This window comes from Ochlerotatus camptorhynchus, unplaced genomic scaffold (assembly GCF_037179485.1).
Source record: "Ochlerotatus camptorhynchus isolate MF236.1 unplaced genomic scaffold, CSIRO-AGI_Acam_v1.1 ptg000008l, whole genome shotgun sequence".
NCBI lineage: Eukaryota > Metazoa > Arthropoda > Insecta > Diptera > Culicidae > Ochlerotatus > Ochlerotatus camptorhynchus.
In genome coordinates, this window is record NW_027040500.1 from 1,891,238 (window position 1) to 1,908,634 (window position 17,397).

Below are 17,397 nucleotides of genomic sequence, written 5' to 3' on the forward strand. Positions count from 1 at the left end.
TTGCTTTTATAAACGATGTGATTTCGAAAAGAGTCAACAGCCCAGCGATATTGGAAAATATTAATTGTTATGCTCCCACTCGCTCACTGCGGAATAGTAATTTGCTTAGCATCAACAATCAAAGAACGGACTATGCTAAAAATAGCCCATTGAATAGAATGGTGTCTTGCTATAATACATACTGTGAATCTATTGACATAACAATTTATAAAAGTACGCAAAAAAAAACTTTCTTCACGAGGTTAGCTAGGCATCAATAATAAAATATAAATGTTATGCAAGTACTTGAAGTAAAATTGTAACTATTAGCGTTTAAGTAAAATTGTAAAATGGTATACACTGATTGACGACAAATAAATAAAGAATCCTCTTTGTAAATTTCTTGATGATATCGTAAAACTCAGAAATTTACAAAGAAATTTGGAAATATGCTCAAAATTCCCTGTGAGCTCTTCTCTTTAGAGCTTGCTCGCAAATTAATTTAAATTTTCATGTGGAATTCCCTTAAAAATGTCAACAAATTAGCTTTAAATTCAGCAACAAAAACTGTGAGCTTCTGTCAGAAGTATTTTCTCTTGAAATTATTATCGATAACCGGAGCTCTCCTCAGAAATCTCTTTGATGGTTTGATTTACATTTATGTGATTTTTTGTCGTAGTTGATCATTAGTATAATATACCATTATGTCTATCGTAGGGTTCACTTGAATTCTCTTCCAAATTCCGTTAAAATGCTCCCTTAAATTTCTTCAGATTTGCTTTCGAAATCCCATGAATTCTTCTCATAATTCCCAAAATAGTTTTGCCTACTTGGAATTAATTTTTAGTTCTCCTTGCAATTGCAATACTTTGTAAAATAATCTGGAACTTATATTTCAGTTAAATTTCTCTCTCCGCTCCGAGTTACTCTTTTGGCATTATATTTAAAAAAAATCTAAGTTATTCTTCAAAGTGCCAGAATTTTGAAAGCTTGTCCAAGTCCAAGAGTCATGATTCACTTTTTAATCTGAGATTTTTTAAATAACGCTAGGTTTGAGATTTCGATCAGTTCAAGAATGCGAAAAACTGGCGTTACCTTAACATATTGAAAACAATTGGCGTTAACTGTCTTTAATACATAAATTTCGAACCGGGGTTAGGAAAATCATTATCAAATTTAATTCAGCATAAAATCTCTGACCATGCCTTCCTTCGGAAGGGAAGCACAGCCGTTGGCCCCGGTCCATGAGTTGATAGGTCGACAGGTAAGGTCAAGGTGTGGGAGCTGCCTCCTTGACATCGGTGACATTGGTAATTGCTGAAATTAACCATCCCGGTATTTTTAACCATATTAAGTTGTTTATATGAAACCGGAAAAATACGATGGGCACCAGGGAAAATCGCGGATAAAGGGGGATTTAATGTCTTAAACCCAGCGACCACCCTGTTACACGTACCTCCCGTTCGTTACTACCAAAGTTGTTTCTTCAAATACCATGCGCCTCCAGCAATAACTGGTCGGCTCTCAACAAATATGGCATCGCATTCTCCTCCTGTTTGAAACATACGATGTAATTTTATAGAATACAACCACCATCAGTTTGTTTATTTAGGTTCGCTGTCGGTCCACGAAGGTCATGAAATGAATAAATCCGAGGGCTGGTGTTCTTTTCCTATGCATACACACTTTTACATTGTCGATGAGTACACAAAACGCATGTGTATGTATAGGTAAAAAGCAAACTAACCACACATCATAAGTCCGGACCCCCAAAACTCAAACTCATCTTGATCCACAACCAAAGGAAACTGAACGAAAAGCGTGAGTGATTTTAACGGTCGTCATAAACGGGCAAACAAATCGTGGGCACTTCTCGTATTAGCCAAAAAAAAAGCGTGTGTTTATTCAAATTAGTGCAAATATTTGAACCCTGTTTATTGCTTCTCACGAAGTATCACAACGGTGAGATTATTTCACTTTTCATGAAAATTTGTTTGTGAAATCTTGCGATTGCAATCGTGGTTCAAAGCGTAGAAGTTCTTCAATTCTCGGAATGATTTGTGCCTCGAACTCGTTTCCTAAGAATTGTATCAACCGGCTTTATAGAATAGCAATAGAAGGTACTTAGACCATCGGAAAGTCAACACGCTGCAGCCAGACCGAGTACTCCTGCATAAGCATAGCGTCGACTTCCACATCCGTCAACTGAACCAAACGGCATCAGAATAAACTTAACCCCCTTTGCGCTAGCTATTCACTGATACACAATGGCTTTTTCCAACCCTTCGGTGGTAGTCGGTCGGTCTGGATCGGAGGTAAGAAAAAAACTCAAAACAACAGACTCATCACCACCGCCACAAGGATCGGAACTCCCTCATCTACATCAACGTTCGTTGCTGGGACGGATTCAAAGGATTATCACGACTGCTGCTGCTGCTGCTCCTCCAGATTGGGTTGTAATGGCGAGGGGAATCGGGAGCTGCTGGAAACCTTTATTTACTTCTTCATCGGTGCGCGCATTCACAGCATGGCTCCGAGAATAACGTGCGCACAGCGTCACTGATCCGTACTAGAAAATTAATTATTTTAATTATGTACACGTCAGCATCTCACGTGACTCGACACTACTGCCTTGTACCGTGTGTATGCGTTACTTGCTGGTAGTGTTGGCGTGACGTTGCACCGATGATGGTTCTCTATCGATTTCTTTTTTGTTGCTATCCCCATGACTGCTTTTACGTACGTTCGAGTGCAATGTCTGGAAGGGTCCTTCAAGAGCTATAGAGAAAGAGAAGGCGACAGGCTTTCGTGCTATGAACATGTCAACGCATCTAGATTTTGAAATCAGTAGTGTCCGCTGCTGACGGATCTATTCAGAACGACATCGAAACAGGTGCTCAAGAAGTGCTTCACATCGACACAAAGGGGACGGATTTTAGATTTTCATGACGGCGTTGAACAGAATCAGCACCGACCGGCATTACATTGTAGCGTGTATTTGGACCTTTCATTAGCTTGCCAACACTAATGGGACGCCACGGACGACGACGACGACGACGTGTCAACGTGGTAGGGATTTATCCGCAAAATTAGCCACGGATGACGGTTTCTGTTGGTTGATTCATTGTTAGATTGGATGCTTGTGATGGCTATATTGGGAGATAAGCCGTGATCTTGGTGGCCTCAACGCTGGTGTGAATTTTGTTTTGAAATAGACCTGCCCCTGTGGACCAATACCTCACAGGTTTTTTTTAAGTTCTTGGCTATTTTATAATATCATAAAATTGAATTAACGCTTAACACCATGCCTTAAATCAGCTTCATTTTAGCACTTTTAATGATGTAAAAACTTTAATAAGCTCTACTAATACTTACACGTGAGTGAAAGTATTGAAAAAAGCCCTTTACAGGGCTGATAGCAAGTCACTTTTTTCAAGCCAATCACTAAAAAGTCTCTTTTTTTTTAAGCCAAGTCACTAAAGTCACTTTTTCTTGTAATATGTCACTATTTCAAACTTTTTTAAACGTGAATTCAAGATTGATCATTCTTCTGGATAGGCCTATATTTCTTTTTTTTTTCTTTTTTTTTCCTTTGGTTTGTTTTTTCCGTCGATCTTGTTTTCCGTGCTGAGCACCAATGCTACCGACGCCAGGGAGGCTGCTCCTACACCTGGACCCTACCTATCGACCCATCAACTCATGAACCGGGGACCAACGGCTTTACTTCCCATCCGAAGGAAGGCGTGATCAGAGATGTTATGCCTCAGAACATCCCGGCGGCGCCGACTGGGATTGAACCCAGGCCTGCTGGGGTGAGAGGTAATCACGCTTACCACTACACCACCGGTGCCGTTACCTATATTTCTGTTTCTATTTCTATTTTTCTATTTTCTATTTTTGAACAATTCGAAGTTGACGGACTGTTATAGAGATTTTTTGCGTTTAATCGTTCTTCTCTATCTACAGGGTGTCCACTCATTTGGCTAAATAAAGTTCCCTGAATTTTCAAGGTTTATAATACAAATTATATTTATGAAATCCTTTAAAAATATGTTTTTAACGCAAACGTTTTTAAAACATGACAATCAGTTTTCAAGAAACAGCTTTAGCTTAAATCCATTAAATGTTGAAGTTGAACACTTACTTCATTTTAGTAAGTCTAAGATCACAACATTTTTAATGTCTTGATGTTTCGTACTATCAAAAATGTGGAAACTTTAATGAAGCTCTATTAATCTCAGAAAACCTAAATCTAGAGATCTTTGGGGGAAATCCCCGAAACTTTAACCCAGACGTTTGAATTGGTTTAAAAATCTATAAGCGTGAGTTTAGACAAATTCAGGGTAGTCCCATGATGTGCTGGAATAAAATCAAGAACCCATAAGATGTTCCGAAAGATTTAGTACAGAAACCTTCAGAAAATTTATGAAAACTTCAGAAATATTTCAGGAACTTAACAGAAATCCAGAGAATTCCAGGGAAGTTTAAAGGTGTTTACGAGAATTCCATTTATTTTAAATCAGAACTGAGATCTTCATTTGAGTTGAGAGTTTTAAAGAAACTCCGAGAACATGAAGACAGATTAGAGAACTAAAGGGCCATTCAAAAAATTTCAAGAAAATTGCAGAAACTGGAATTTCTGGAAGCTTTGGTTTGCTCAGAGAAAATTTCTGGAACGCAATGAATGAACATCCGGAAAATGTGGAAGTATTTCAACGGAGATTTCTCATGAAAATTCGCTTGAAGTTTACTATCGTAGGCTTAGGCTTCACATGAAGTCTAAAATTCCTCAGAACTACCATGAAAGCAGGTTGCAGTTGATGTTTTTCTCATAGATTTTTTTCCGGAGACGAACCAGAGTTCGGCTGAAAGTCTCCTTAATAAAAATACCTAACTAACTTCTCATAGGTTTTTTTTTCAGAACTCCCGAGTAATGAGGTCCATATAAATAATAATAAAATTTCACGAGCCTTAAAACTGTGCAAGGAATTTGACTCCAGATTCTTGAAAATTTCTTGAAGTATTATATCTTTTCAGTTCAGAATTTATAAAATTTGTGGGAAACATGCATATTCTAAACCAAAAAAAAAAAAAAAAATTGAAACCTCTGAATTTAAAAAATCTATTTATTTTACTGAAGATTAATTTATTCTTAATCTATAAAGTTCAATGTGTGAATGAAAATAGCTAGGAATATAAAATGCTTTTATTTTAAAATGCATTCTTAGTAAGAACATTATTAAATTTTCTGAATAATGATAAGATTCCCTGAGACTTCCAGGTATTTTCAGGAAAAATAAACTTCCCTGAGATTTCCCGGTTTTTCAGGTTTTTCTATGTAGTAGAAGTTTGGAGGTTTAGTCATTTCGCTCTATTGAATCTTTCGCTCTAAAACAAAGAATTTCGCTCTAAAGAAAATTAGTCGTTCTGATGGCATACAAAATATGTAAATGTTTGATGTTTTAGAGCGAAAGATTCAATACAGCGAAATGACTTTTTTTACAACTATTAGTCACTATTTGGTCACTTATTTCTTCAACATGGTCACTAAAATCACTATATTTGACAGCATTGATCGCTATCATTGTCATTGTCACTGAAAGAATTGAAGAACGGACTGGCTATTGACATGGTTTCCCTTGAAGATTTATTTAGCTCGAGCGAGCAACAAAATATTTTGTGTCCATATCGCCGATCATGGTCGTTATTTTGCAGCACTGCGGTTGATATAATGCTTAGGGAAGATGCATAAATGACGTTGTATTTTAGGGTAACCAGCCATGTAAAAAAAGAATGCTTAAAGGGGGAGGCGGACCATCGTTAATCCTGGGATTCGGGATTTTATTTTTCGAAATCTCAGGAAATCCGTTTATTTATTTTCAAAGCTTAACGATGAGTATGAACAGTAAAGGGTAGTACATATTTCAGTTCATCACATAGTTAATGTATCTAGAAATCAAAAGCGATGTACATTTGTGCTTGTATCGCAGAGTAATGATTTGTTTTGGAGCAAATTTTCACGGAACTTAATAAAGAATCACTTAGTTGACGATGTTATGATGTATTTGAGAGCAGTGAACACAACTGTCAAACCAAGCGTTAGTTTTACTGTCAACGCATCTAAAGAAATCACATTTTAAATAGTACTTTCTCGATCTGGTTTCTCCATCCTTGACATGTTACTAAAGGGTGTCCACGATGAAATTTCCACACACAAAATTGATTCGCAAAATTCGAGTTTTCATCCGATTGCCATCAAATTTTCAGGGATTGAGAAATAACTATTAAACTTCATTTTACCATTTTACTCGTATTTTATTTACAGTCCATACGCAAATGCCCGCACCTTGGCCTTAACCCCGGCCATAAGATTCTGCACAACCTGTGAATTAACCGTTTTTTGCATGTAAACCCATACTTTCTTCAGTTCCTCGACTGTCTTCACTACCTTAGGTCGTTTAAGAAGGTGCTGCTTCATAATCGCCCAGTACTTCTCGATGGGCGGAGCTCCGGAGTGTTGGGAGGGTTGAACATTTTCGGCACGAAATTGACCTTATTGTCCGCATACCACTTCAGCACGTCCTTGGAGTAGTGGCATGAGGCCAAATCCGGCCAGAAGATTGTTGGGACGTTGTGGGCCTTCAGGAGAGGAAGCAGCCGCTTCTGGAGGCACTCTTTTATGTACACCTGTCCGTTCATCGTGTCCTGGGTCACGAAAGGTGCACTCCGCTTCCCGCACGTGCAGATGGCTTGCCAAACCAGGAATTTCTTCGCAAATTTGGACATCTTCTGAGTGCGGACATGCTCCGGAACGCTGAACTTATCCTTGGCCGTGAAAAACAGGTTGCCGGGGATCTGTTTGAAGTCGGCCTTCACATATGTTTCGTCGTCCATGATGCAGCATTCAACTTTCGTCAGCATGTTGAGGTACAACTTCCTGGCACGGGTTTTGGCGGACTTGTTCTGCTTCTCGTCGCGATTAGGGGCCTTTTGTACCTTGAACGTTCGAAGCCCAGCCTTAGTTTTGGCCTTCTGGTGCAGCTTCTTAGCCACATCCCTAACGGAGGCGTTCGGATTTCGGTTGAAGGCCCCAACTACGCGGTTGTGATTTTTGGTGTTGTACGGAATACTTTTTCCTTCACTTCTGGGCTTCCGATCGGTGGTCAACCGTTCCTCGAACCGCTTAATCACTCGCGACACCGTGGAATTCGCGATTCCCAACGTTTTAGCGATGGAACGATGCGAGAGATCCTTGTTCTCGTGATGAATGCGCAAGATTTTATCACGCACGAGCTGTTCTTTCGACTCCATTTTCGCGAGTTTTGATCACAGGACTTTAAAACTTGCAGGATATAAATAATGCACTATGAACTAAATCCACCCAAATTTTCATTAAATTCTACCCAACGGTTAAAAAGTTAGAGCAATTTCATAGTGTGGCAATTTCATCGTGGACACCCTTTAGTCCCAGCATGTTAATAGATATTAGCATTACACTCGTCTTCTAGAGATTGATGTTTTTTCTCGACCATTTCACTCTATCGTGCGCAGCTGAGTGAGATAAATTTACTGAAGGTGAAGATTACTTTTGACGTAGGACTACGCCTTTCTTTACTATACTGGGGTTCACAATTCGAAATCTGGCATGTAACAAAAAGTGGCAGTTTTCAAACGCATATTTCTAAAATGCGTTCATGGGAAATGAACGTGCTTGCTTGCTTACCATAACCTGTGTAGTACAACAATTCTGAAGAACTTTTTGTTATCAGAGAAATATATGCAGGGCTCATTTTTAGGCCCCCTAAAGAACACTGACGATTGCCTTGTCAAACATTGATCGCATTGGTTGTAGATGACTGCGTGATTTCCGTCATAGGACCAAATGCACCGGACCTGAAAGGACCATTGCAAGATACTTTGGACAATTTGTCTTCTTGGGCTATGAAACTGGGTATCGAATTCTCTCCGGAGAAAACTGAGATGATTGTTTTTTTTTCTAGGAAGCATTATCCAGCCAGATGCAGCTTCAACGCATGGGTGAAACAATCAATCATAGCATGTCTTTTAAGTATGTATGTGTCTGGTTCGATTCTAAATGAACTAGGAGAAAACAGCACACACACACACAGACTTTCAAATATGCAAATGATTTATTAGCCTAGCTCTAGTCATATTAAACTCAAATAGAATTTCAAACATTCTATAACCCCGTGCATCCAAAGTTCAACGTTTCTATTGCAAGTGTCAACATTCCATGACCCGAGAAAACATGAAAACCTCAGTTTCAGCTACCACTTATCTTCTCGTCACATAAAATCAACTCACAGAATTTAATAACAAAGATCAACCAAAACTTTCATACGTACTGCTCGAGAAAAGAGCAATCAAACAGTCGTAGTCGTCGTCGTCGTCGTCGTCGTCGTATGTCTCATACATCTTAGATCGCATTTGCAAATCACAAAACGCAACAGCATCATCAGCATCATCATCATCATCATCAACACCGTCAGCACCATGAAAAGCTAAAATTGAAATGTACACGTTCTTTGTGTTTCACCTCGGCTCTTCAAATCCAATTTTCAAATGAACCAACTATAGATACCTACCTACCTAAGGAGCGACAATCGTCCAAAAATCAGTATCATCAACATTGGCAACAGTTAACCGGTGAGTACGAAAGGACGGACGTCATGTGCTCACTCAGTTCAGCTCAGCCTCAGCCACACTCATGATTTGAGCCTGATGAGTAAACAGTACACGGACTTTGCTTTCCTCATCTGCTGCAACCACCCAGCGGCAGACGGCGGCAGTACCAGAAACAGAAGCAGAAAGAAAGACGAAGCCGGTAATGAGCCATTAATAATAGACAGCGTAAATCACTCCACGGACCTGCCCCACACTGCTACTGGCTGGGCTGAGCCGAGATCCGTCTGAATCCGAGTCGAGCAGAAACAGAGATACAGTGGAACGCAACACGCTGAAATGTTATAAATGAATCAACAACTGGCTTCATGAAACTATTATTTTAATTGCCTGCTGATCTTCTCGACTCTAGGGAAGAGAGTTGTCGCACGCGCGGATCTTTGTTATTTTGGGTAGAAACTTGGTCAGGGTTGGGAAGGGACAAAGTGGCTAAGCAGATTAGCAGTGTTGTCGGAAGAAGACCATTTATTTTGAGGAATATGACAGAAGAAAAGAACCAGTTCGAAGGTAGTTTTGTCAATCGAATCATCTAAGGGTTTCATTTAGTCTTACCATTACATTTGCTCATTAATTATGGGGTTTACAATCTTAACTTATTTTACAAATATGTGCAGATTATAGCCGTTGTATTTGGTGTAACTTGATATTTGTGTGTGGGAAAATTTACACTTTCTTAAAATAAAATTCATAAAACCAATATTTGCTTCAAGAACTTATGATACGGGTAATGTGGGGTAAATGGGCACCTTAAAGAGTTTCATGTTGGTTATAGTGGAAATATGTGCATTCTGGGTATCTCACTTTTTAATTCAACTTATGGTCGTTGATTTTATTTTGGCTTTACTACGTCTCTACTGGGACATTATGCCGGCTCTAAACTTAGTGTTCTTTGATCACTTCCACAGTTGTTAAAAGAGAGTTTTCTAATGCTGTACCATTTTTGCATTAGCATAATTATGTGGCAAGTACAATCATATTCTATGCCCTAGGAAGAAAGTCCTAGACCGGACCGGGAGTCGAACCCAGTAGTCTCCAGCATGGTCTTGCGTTATAGCTGCGCTTTTACCGATTGAGCTAAGCGAGGCCTCTGATTGGTCGTTGACAGCGAATCTAAACACTGCAACCAACGATAAAAACAAAGCGCTTGCTACTACTACCACAATAAACTCTTTATGTAATATAGGTTGATCGGAGTTGTAGAAAGATGATGATATTTTGCTTGCCTGCTTTGTTGCACTATACACGGTTTAGGGTATAGATTGATCAAAATCGAGAAAAGACATAACTAAAAAAATTCCTATTAACACACGTGTATCATCTTCGGCGTTAATTCGTGAAGTAGCTTGCCAATAATTTGGTCGTTTACTTCTACTGGCCCGGCAGTTTTCCATGATGAAAAAGGGAAGAAGATTAAATCATAATTACTTTCCTTTTTAACACAGCTCGTTGATCCCTTGTCATATTGTTATTTTGAGATATTTTTAATTCCTTGGTCGTTGATATCAAATACAAATATTAACTTAGAAATATCATTGTTGATTCCACTACGTCTAATGGCCCCACGAGCCCCAGCAGCCTCACCACTACCACTGTTTCGAACACTCCAACGCAACCCGTGTGTCGGTCAGAGGATCGTCGATCGTACGAGGGATCATATGAAAGTCAAGCAATCGATTGATAAAATATGTAAACAAGCCGAGACAATAACTCGGACGAGAAAGTAAAAGTGGTGATCCCTCCTTTGATTAAAATTATTACGATTTTCTTCCTCGCAAACGGTTTGTTAAACCACCTAATCTATCAAATTGCTATTGTTAAACTTAAAGACTATCAGGTATTAGTGGAATAATAAGCTTAAGCATACTCTTTTTTTGTTTTTTCCTCGATTTGTTTTCCGTGCTGAGCACCAATGCTACCGACGCCAGGGAGGCTGCTCCCACACCTGTACCCTACCTATCGACCCATGAACTCATGAACCGGGGACCAACGGCTTTACTTCCCTTCCGAAAGAAGGCGTGATCAGAGATGTTATGCCTCAGAACATCCCGGCGGCGCCGACTGGGATTGAACCCAGGCCTGCTAGGGTGAGATGTAATCACGCTTACCACTACACCACCGGCGCCGCTTGATTAAACATACTATTATGCGTAAAAGTGAAGATGAAATGAATGCACGAACAAATGAACAAAGCTACAATCTCTTAATTAACTTATACTACTCTGAACTTATCTAAGGTGAGAACTAGCAGGAAACTTAGTGTACTTATAACTATACATATCTGTATATACATCTAAAAGTTACCTACACAGCTGAAGAAAACCTCAACTTCTTACCACAATACCTTTGCTCTATACAAATTATTACTGCGACACGAATCACCAAAACTAAGTGTAACCTAATCTATGTTTTTTCGCACAAACAGATTCGTATTCAACATTTTTAAATATATTCAAAAAGTATTACTTGTTGAATTTTCTTTTGGGGGCAAGAGCAAAACGGACAAGCGTAGGGGTAAAGTGGACATTCAATTATAATCCTGGTAAAAGCATTTTAGATGATTATTTGGTTGTGAAGTAGCTAAAAGCGATACTTTAGGATATGGATAGCATGTTTGAAATAAAAGCATAACATTTGAATGAGGCCTCATCTAGATTATTCAAAAATCCAGAATTTTCAGCCTGATGTTCATAGAAATTAATAATTAAACATAATATCGTAAAATTACAACTTGATAGTCATATACGACTGATCTTGATATGAAATCTAAAATTGTAAAATAACATTTCATTCTTAACATCTTTCGTTGTGAAGTTATTGCTGAAGGAAGACCAACATTTTTGAAATTTGTTAGTGGTTGAAACAGTTTTTGCACTTTTGCACCTGTTGTGATCGACGTTGTAAAAATAACAAAAATAAATCAGAACGCATTTCAAGGATGTCGCCGCGTGTTTTGCTTATTTTTGCATCAGTAGACAATTTTAGAAAATTTCTATATCATTTGTCATGAAATATGGTAGCAATAAGAAGAAACTACAAATTTTCTTAGCGATTTCCCTTGTTTCCACCCCACATCCAACAAAACCGCACCAGTGATTAAATTCATCGCATTTATCTTGAGCAAACCGAACTGCAACGTGTGAAATGGAACCAACTAGGTCTAACTTGCAGGACTGGTAGCGAGTTACTTTTTAGTGACTTGGCCACTTTTTTCAAGCCAAGTCCCCTTTTTTAAGACCAAGTCACTGAAATCACTTTTTCGTGTAATCAGTCACTATTCACAACTTTTTTTTAGCGTTAATTTATTTCAAGATTGTTTATTCTTCTTGCAGTGTGCTGGATCCGATGTCTGTTTGTTCTGTTGTTTTCGAAGTATGGACCTTTTTACGTTTAATCGTACTTCATCATCAACAGGGTGTCTACTCACTTGATTACGTAACATTTCCTGAATTTTCTAGGTTTTTTTTTTCAGAAGTCAAACGGAGAATTTCCAGGTTTATAATAAGAAAGCAACTTTTAAATGCGTTAGAAATATGCTTTTTGTTTGTGAAACAACAGCATTTAAGACATAACAATCAGTTTCAAATCCATTAAATGTTGAAGTTTAATCCTTACTTAATTTTAGTAAGTCTAAGATATCAAACTATTCCGTGTCTTGAAGTTTCATATTCCATGTATAACTTCAATATATTGAAAATTTTAAAAGTGCCAGGATTAAGAATTAGACATCTTCAGCGAAACTCCATTAACTTCACAACAATGGTAGGAATTTTACAGAAGTTCTGAGGAATGAAACGAAGTGCTGAGAATTTCAGTGAAGCTTGATAATTATTTGCGGGAAAAACTGCAGGAACGTTTAGGAAGTTCATAGAACTTTACCGGTCTCAAGACATATAGTGCATTTGAATTATATTGTGAACATGTTTAAGAAGTTCAAAGTACCTCCGAAAAGCTAAATCTGCAGTGTGGAATTTTGTAGATTGGACCGTTCCCTGACCCTTAGTCCAAATTTTGACGTAGGACTACGTCTATGATTTCTATATGGGGGTACACTTTGTGAAAACCGAAAATGGAACATGTAACAAAAAAAAATATTTTGAACTACAATAACTCAGCTGCCCCTGGACTAATTTCAATAATTTTATCACCAATCGATCAGATATATTTCTACACATCTGTTAAATTTAAGACTTCATCATTTTTTTTTAGTGTCACTATTGAAAATTGCACGAATGTGCAACTGTTGCTTGGATAGTTAAAATTATCACTGATTTCCTGCGAAAAGCGATTTCCCTAACACAGATTTCAAAGTTGAATTCTATACGGTCGCACCAAACGGTGTTTATTCAATCACCGCGTGGTGGTTGAAGTACACAACGAAAGGCTACCTGCAAGCTGCTAGGTGTAGCCCACATGACTATCCATAGAAGGAGGAAGAAGCCGCACAGCTATTGATTGGAATCAGTAGCTCTTCGTGAGTCGCTGTGGGCCATCTATGTCAAGTGCGTCATACTAAAGAGTGTAAACAGAGCGAACACTGCTCAGATTCCTATTCCTACACAAAACATAAGCTCCTGCTGCAGTTAACAAATAAGATTTATTATATAAGACCACGTAGGCCTACGCCACCATTGCGTACAACCCTATAGGGCTGTCCCTTGTAGTTTTTAAAGTTGTCTATAAGATCTATTAGAGTGAGTTTAGAAAAATTCAGGATAATTGATGTGGTAAATAAGAAATCGAGGACCCTTAAGATGTTCCTAAAATTTCATAGAAGTACAGAGAGCTTAAGAGAATTTATGAAAACTTAAAGGAAGTTTAAAGGTGTTTACGAGAATTCCATGTATTTCAGAGCAGAACCAACAATTTTAAGGTGATTCCTTGTAGAGTCTACAAATGGCCGCCACAAAGGTTATATGTACATGCACTTCCACTTAAAATTTTCAATTACACCAATCTCGGAAATCGGTGCCTATTTCACCTAAAATTTCTATTCCAGTAAAGCAAACGTAAAGTAGCAATGAGAATAAGGATATCACCTCAGTGATTTACCTTAATAGAATTGACAGCTTAAGGGAAGAATCAAAGGACAGGAATTCGGAGTTGCCGGAAAAAAAAACCGGGAAAAATCCGGGAAAACTCAAATCGCATCGGGAAAGACCATATAAGTAACAAATTTGGGTTTATCATATTCTTGTAGGCCATAATTTAGTCTTGAAGAATTATTTAAACCTTTATAAAACTTGCAATGTTACATGATCAATCAATTTTATATCATATACATAATTATACTCTTTTGTTTACAACACTGTGTTAAAGTATCAAAAATCCCCAAAATTACAAAAACTCTTTTCTTTTCTTTCACTCACAATCTGTTGGCGCACGGAGCAAACGGTGAGTTTTCCGTTGTTCCTACCACCATAGCTTAGAGAGTATTTTTTTTAGATTTTTTGTTGGTGTCATTTAAAGAATTTTGAATTCTTTTGCTGCAATTTTCCGAGTGAAGAATTTTTAGTATAAAGCCTGAGCGAGACATATCTTGTTACGAAGCTACTTGAATATATGAAGTAGATTCATGCCGATAAATAAAACCTTGATTAGTCTTTAAAACATAAAAATCTGACTCCATACCTCTCACGCCAAAGACAAAGTACTTAATTATCTGAGAGATAATTTGTCCAGCTCAAACCTTTCTAGGGAGTAATCATCATTTTCATGAGTTCAAATTTAAGTCACAAATGATCCAAGAGTGTTAAAGTTACTATAATAAAAAACAATACAGATCTAAACTTGCACGCATTTTGGAAAACCAAATAATCCAAATCAATTATTTTATGGAGCTTCACGAAGGTTTACCATAGAATGGTAAATTAAGAATTAAGTAGAATTATCGTATGCCTTGTTGAGTCTGCAGAGCTTCAAGAACAGATATCCGGGATGATTTTGATAATCGAACAATGTTATTTTTAAACATAATTCTAGATAGAGCTGGAATTAGGGCCTAACAGCTTTTGTAAACAATGACTTCTGTCGATGATTTCTAGAAAGTCAAAGATCTCCCACGCAAATCAACATCGCCATCAGGTAGGGAAGTCTTCCCCTACCCGATGGTTATATTGGTTTGAGTGGGCGTGCTTTGAATTCCTGGAAACCATCGAGAGAAGTCATTGTTTACAAAAGCTGTTACGCCCTAATTCCAGCTCTATCTAGAATTGATAATTTTAAATTATGTCATGAACGGAGACTCAAAATGCTCAAAAGTGAAAATCGGACAAGATTTTTTTTTGACTAATAGATCTTTAAGATGTAAACTCCAGGAAGATTAAAAAATACTGCGTTTCTCCTATACCTGTACCATTAATATATGATTTTTCCAACATAACAAAACAACATTTAGGCTCATTTTTTGCGAGACTCTTTGATTTTATACGAATTCATGATTTCATGAGATTTTGGAGATCTAGATCATCAACATAGTAGTGCAAATCTCATCTCATATTTTTTCTACAAAGAGAGTTTTTGCTGACAAAAATATATGATTATCTATAAACGGTTAATTTTGAACGTCTTTTTTGCATAAGGCAGAAGTGATTTTTGGGTTGTTTTTTTTTAATAACCGGGAAAAACCAGGAATTGAAAATTTTTATTTGAATGGACACCCTGTATGCTCAACATTTCTTGTCAATCCCTCACAGAAACTCCTTGAAACTTCCTCAAAATTCTTATAAATTATCTAAGGAACTCTCTCTTGAAACTATTAAACATTTGCAAATATAGTTGAAGATGCTAATTTCAAATAACAGACTGTAGTGGTAATTTTTATACGATAGATGGAGTAGATGAAAGCATAGAGTTGATAGTTCCGTTAGAGTACGGCAGTGTGAAGATTGTATATAGATATTAGACAAGCGAGCTAGGACAACTTTTAAGGAAGGTACAAATCGGATTTTTCAACTCTCTTTACCAAACTCCCCCTTTGGAGAGGGATGGTGAGGGGTGTCCCCTCCCCCGCCACCACTGGCAAAAAGAGATGAAGACCGACCCGCTCATGTACCAACTGTGTGTTTGAAACAGTTCTACCGATTTTTTACCGCACTTCAGTTGTTATTTGAAGGAAGGCATCCAGTCGTAGGTTTGGTAATTGCAACTATTGTTTACCCCTACCACGATATGTGCTCCTGTCATCGTCGACTTGACGATCTCGAGGGGACACGGCCTTCCTTCAAATAACAACTGAAGTGCGGTAAAAATCGGTAGAACTGTTTCAAACACACAGTTGGTACATGAGCGGGTCGGTCTTCATCTCTTTTTGCCAGTGGTGGCGGGGGGGGGGACACCCCTCACCATCCCTCTCCAAAGGGGGAGTTTGGTAAAGAGAGATGAAAAAACCGATTTGTACCTTCCTTAAAAGTTGTCCTAGCTCGCTTGTCTAATATCTATATACAATCTTCACACTGCCGTACTCTAACGGAACTATCAACTCTATGCTTTCATCTACTCCATCTATCGTATAAAAATTACCACTATAGTCTGTTATTTGAAATTAGCATCTTCAACTATGTAAATCGTTGACTTCACGTAGAAGTAATACTAAAAACATATAGTCAAAGTATTTGCAAATAATTTGTTGAGATATTTTAAGAATTAGATTTCTAAGGAATTATTATAAATATTTTAGGGTTGTAGTCAAATTTGCCGAAGGGTTAATTCATTTTGATGGAAAGAGGCTCCGTCATATTGATTTGTTTTTGAGTTATCTGAAATTATAATCATAATCCTCATAAAGACTCTTCAGAACTACCTTAAAACTAATGTACCTTACTTCTCCTTGCAATTTTCATGAGAAACTTCTCAAAATTACCTGAAATTTTTAGTTAAATTTCTTTGGAATTCATCCTACAGTTCATGTGAAATTGTTTCCCAGGGCCACGGTATTTTTTTTAATCAGAGGTTTTGAAATTAGCAATAGTAAACAATCTAGCAAAGTTCAAGATAGTAAAAAACTACCCTCCCCACATATTCTTAATAATTTTTAAATGCAATCATTGAACAAAATTGAGGTTTGAGAATTAAAATGTTCGTAGATCTATTTGTTTTCCAAAAGAATGTCCATGCTCAATCTATCAATTCGGCCTAATGTCATGTCATGTAACTAGATACATTTTTAAATTCTAATATATTTTTTAACTTGTTTCGAACTTCAAATTATGCAGCATAAATTTTCAAAATTCTGATAATTTATTTATATTGTGTGTGTGTATTTTCTCCAATTTTCCTTTTAAATTAAAATTTCGTAACTATTTTTTTTATCAGTGTCAAGAATTGCTGAAATTAATCATGGCGCTATTCCTTTTCTACCACATTTAGCTATTTATATGAAATCGGAAAAAGTATGTTAAGCACCCAAAAAACCCCGGAATAATTTAATTTCTTAAATAAGGCAGGAACAAATCGACGTAGGCAAACAAGAAAGGCAAAAAAGAAGGTAAGTATTGCTGTAGTTCTACTACAAAGCGGTAACTTCTTCTACCCGGTGTCAACGATAGATTATGTGCAACATGTGGGCCATTTCAGTATCTTCAAACCTATTGAAGCGACGTACAACATCTCTAACCCAATGACAAACTGTCCAAATCAGAATTAGTTCTCTATTTTCTCAGAAGCAGAAAAAAGCTCATCGCTACATCAAATTCAATTGCTGGAACGATTTGTTGTGAT

General features: G+C 37.5%; 2 protein-coding genes across 30 annotated transcripts in view; one reads left to right on the top strand and one right to left on the bottom strand.

The window, feature by feature from the left end:
* mub (poly(rC)-binding protein mub) overlaps window positions 1-17,397 on the top strand; it is a 672,225-nt gene that overhangs the window by 502,287 nt on the left and 152,541 nt on the right. The gene's annotated exons all lie outside the window — the stretch shown is intronic.
* The window catches only part of LOC135698915 (uncharacterized), a 55,797-nt gene continuing 44,576 nt past the window's right edge, over window positions 6,177-17,397 (bottom strand). Inside the window, exon 2 of the mRNA XM_065219071.1 lies at window positions 6,177-7,438. Within this exon, the coding sequence (XP_065075143.1) occupies window positions 6,454-7,290 (837 nt within the window). The 5' untranslated portion in view covers window positions 7,291-7,438 and the 3' untranslated portion in view covers window positions 6,177-6,453. The remainder of the gene's footprint in view (window positions 7,439-17,397) is intronic.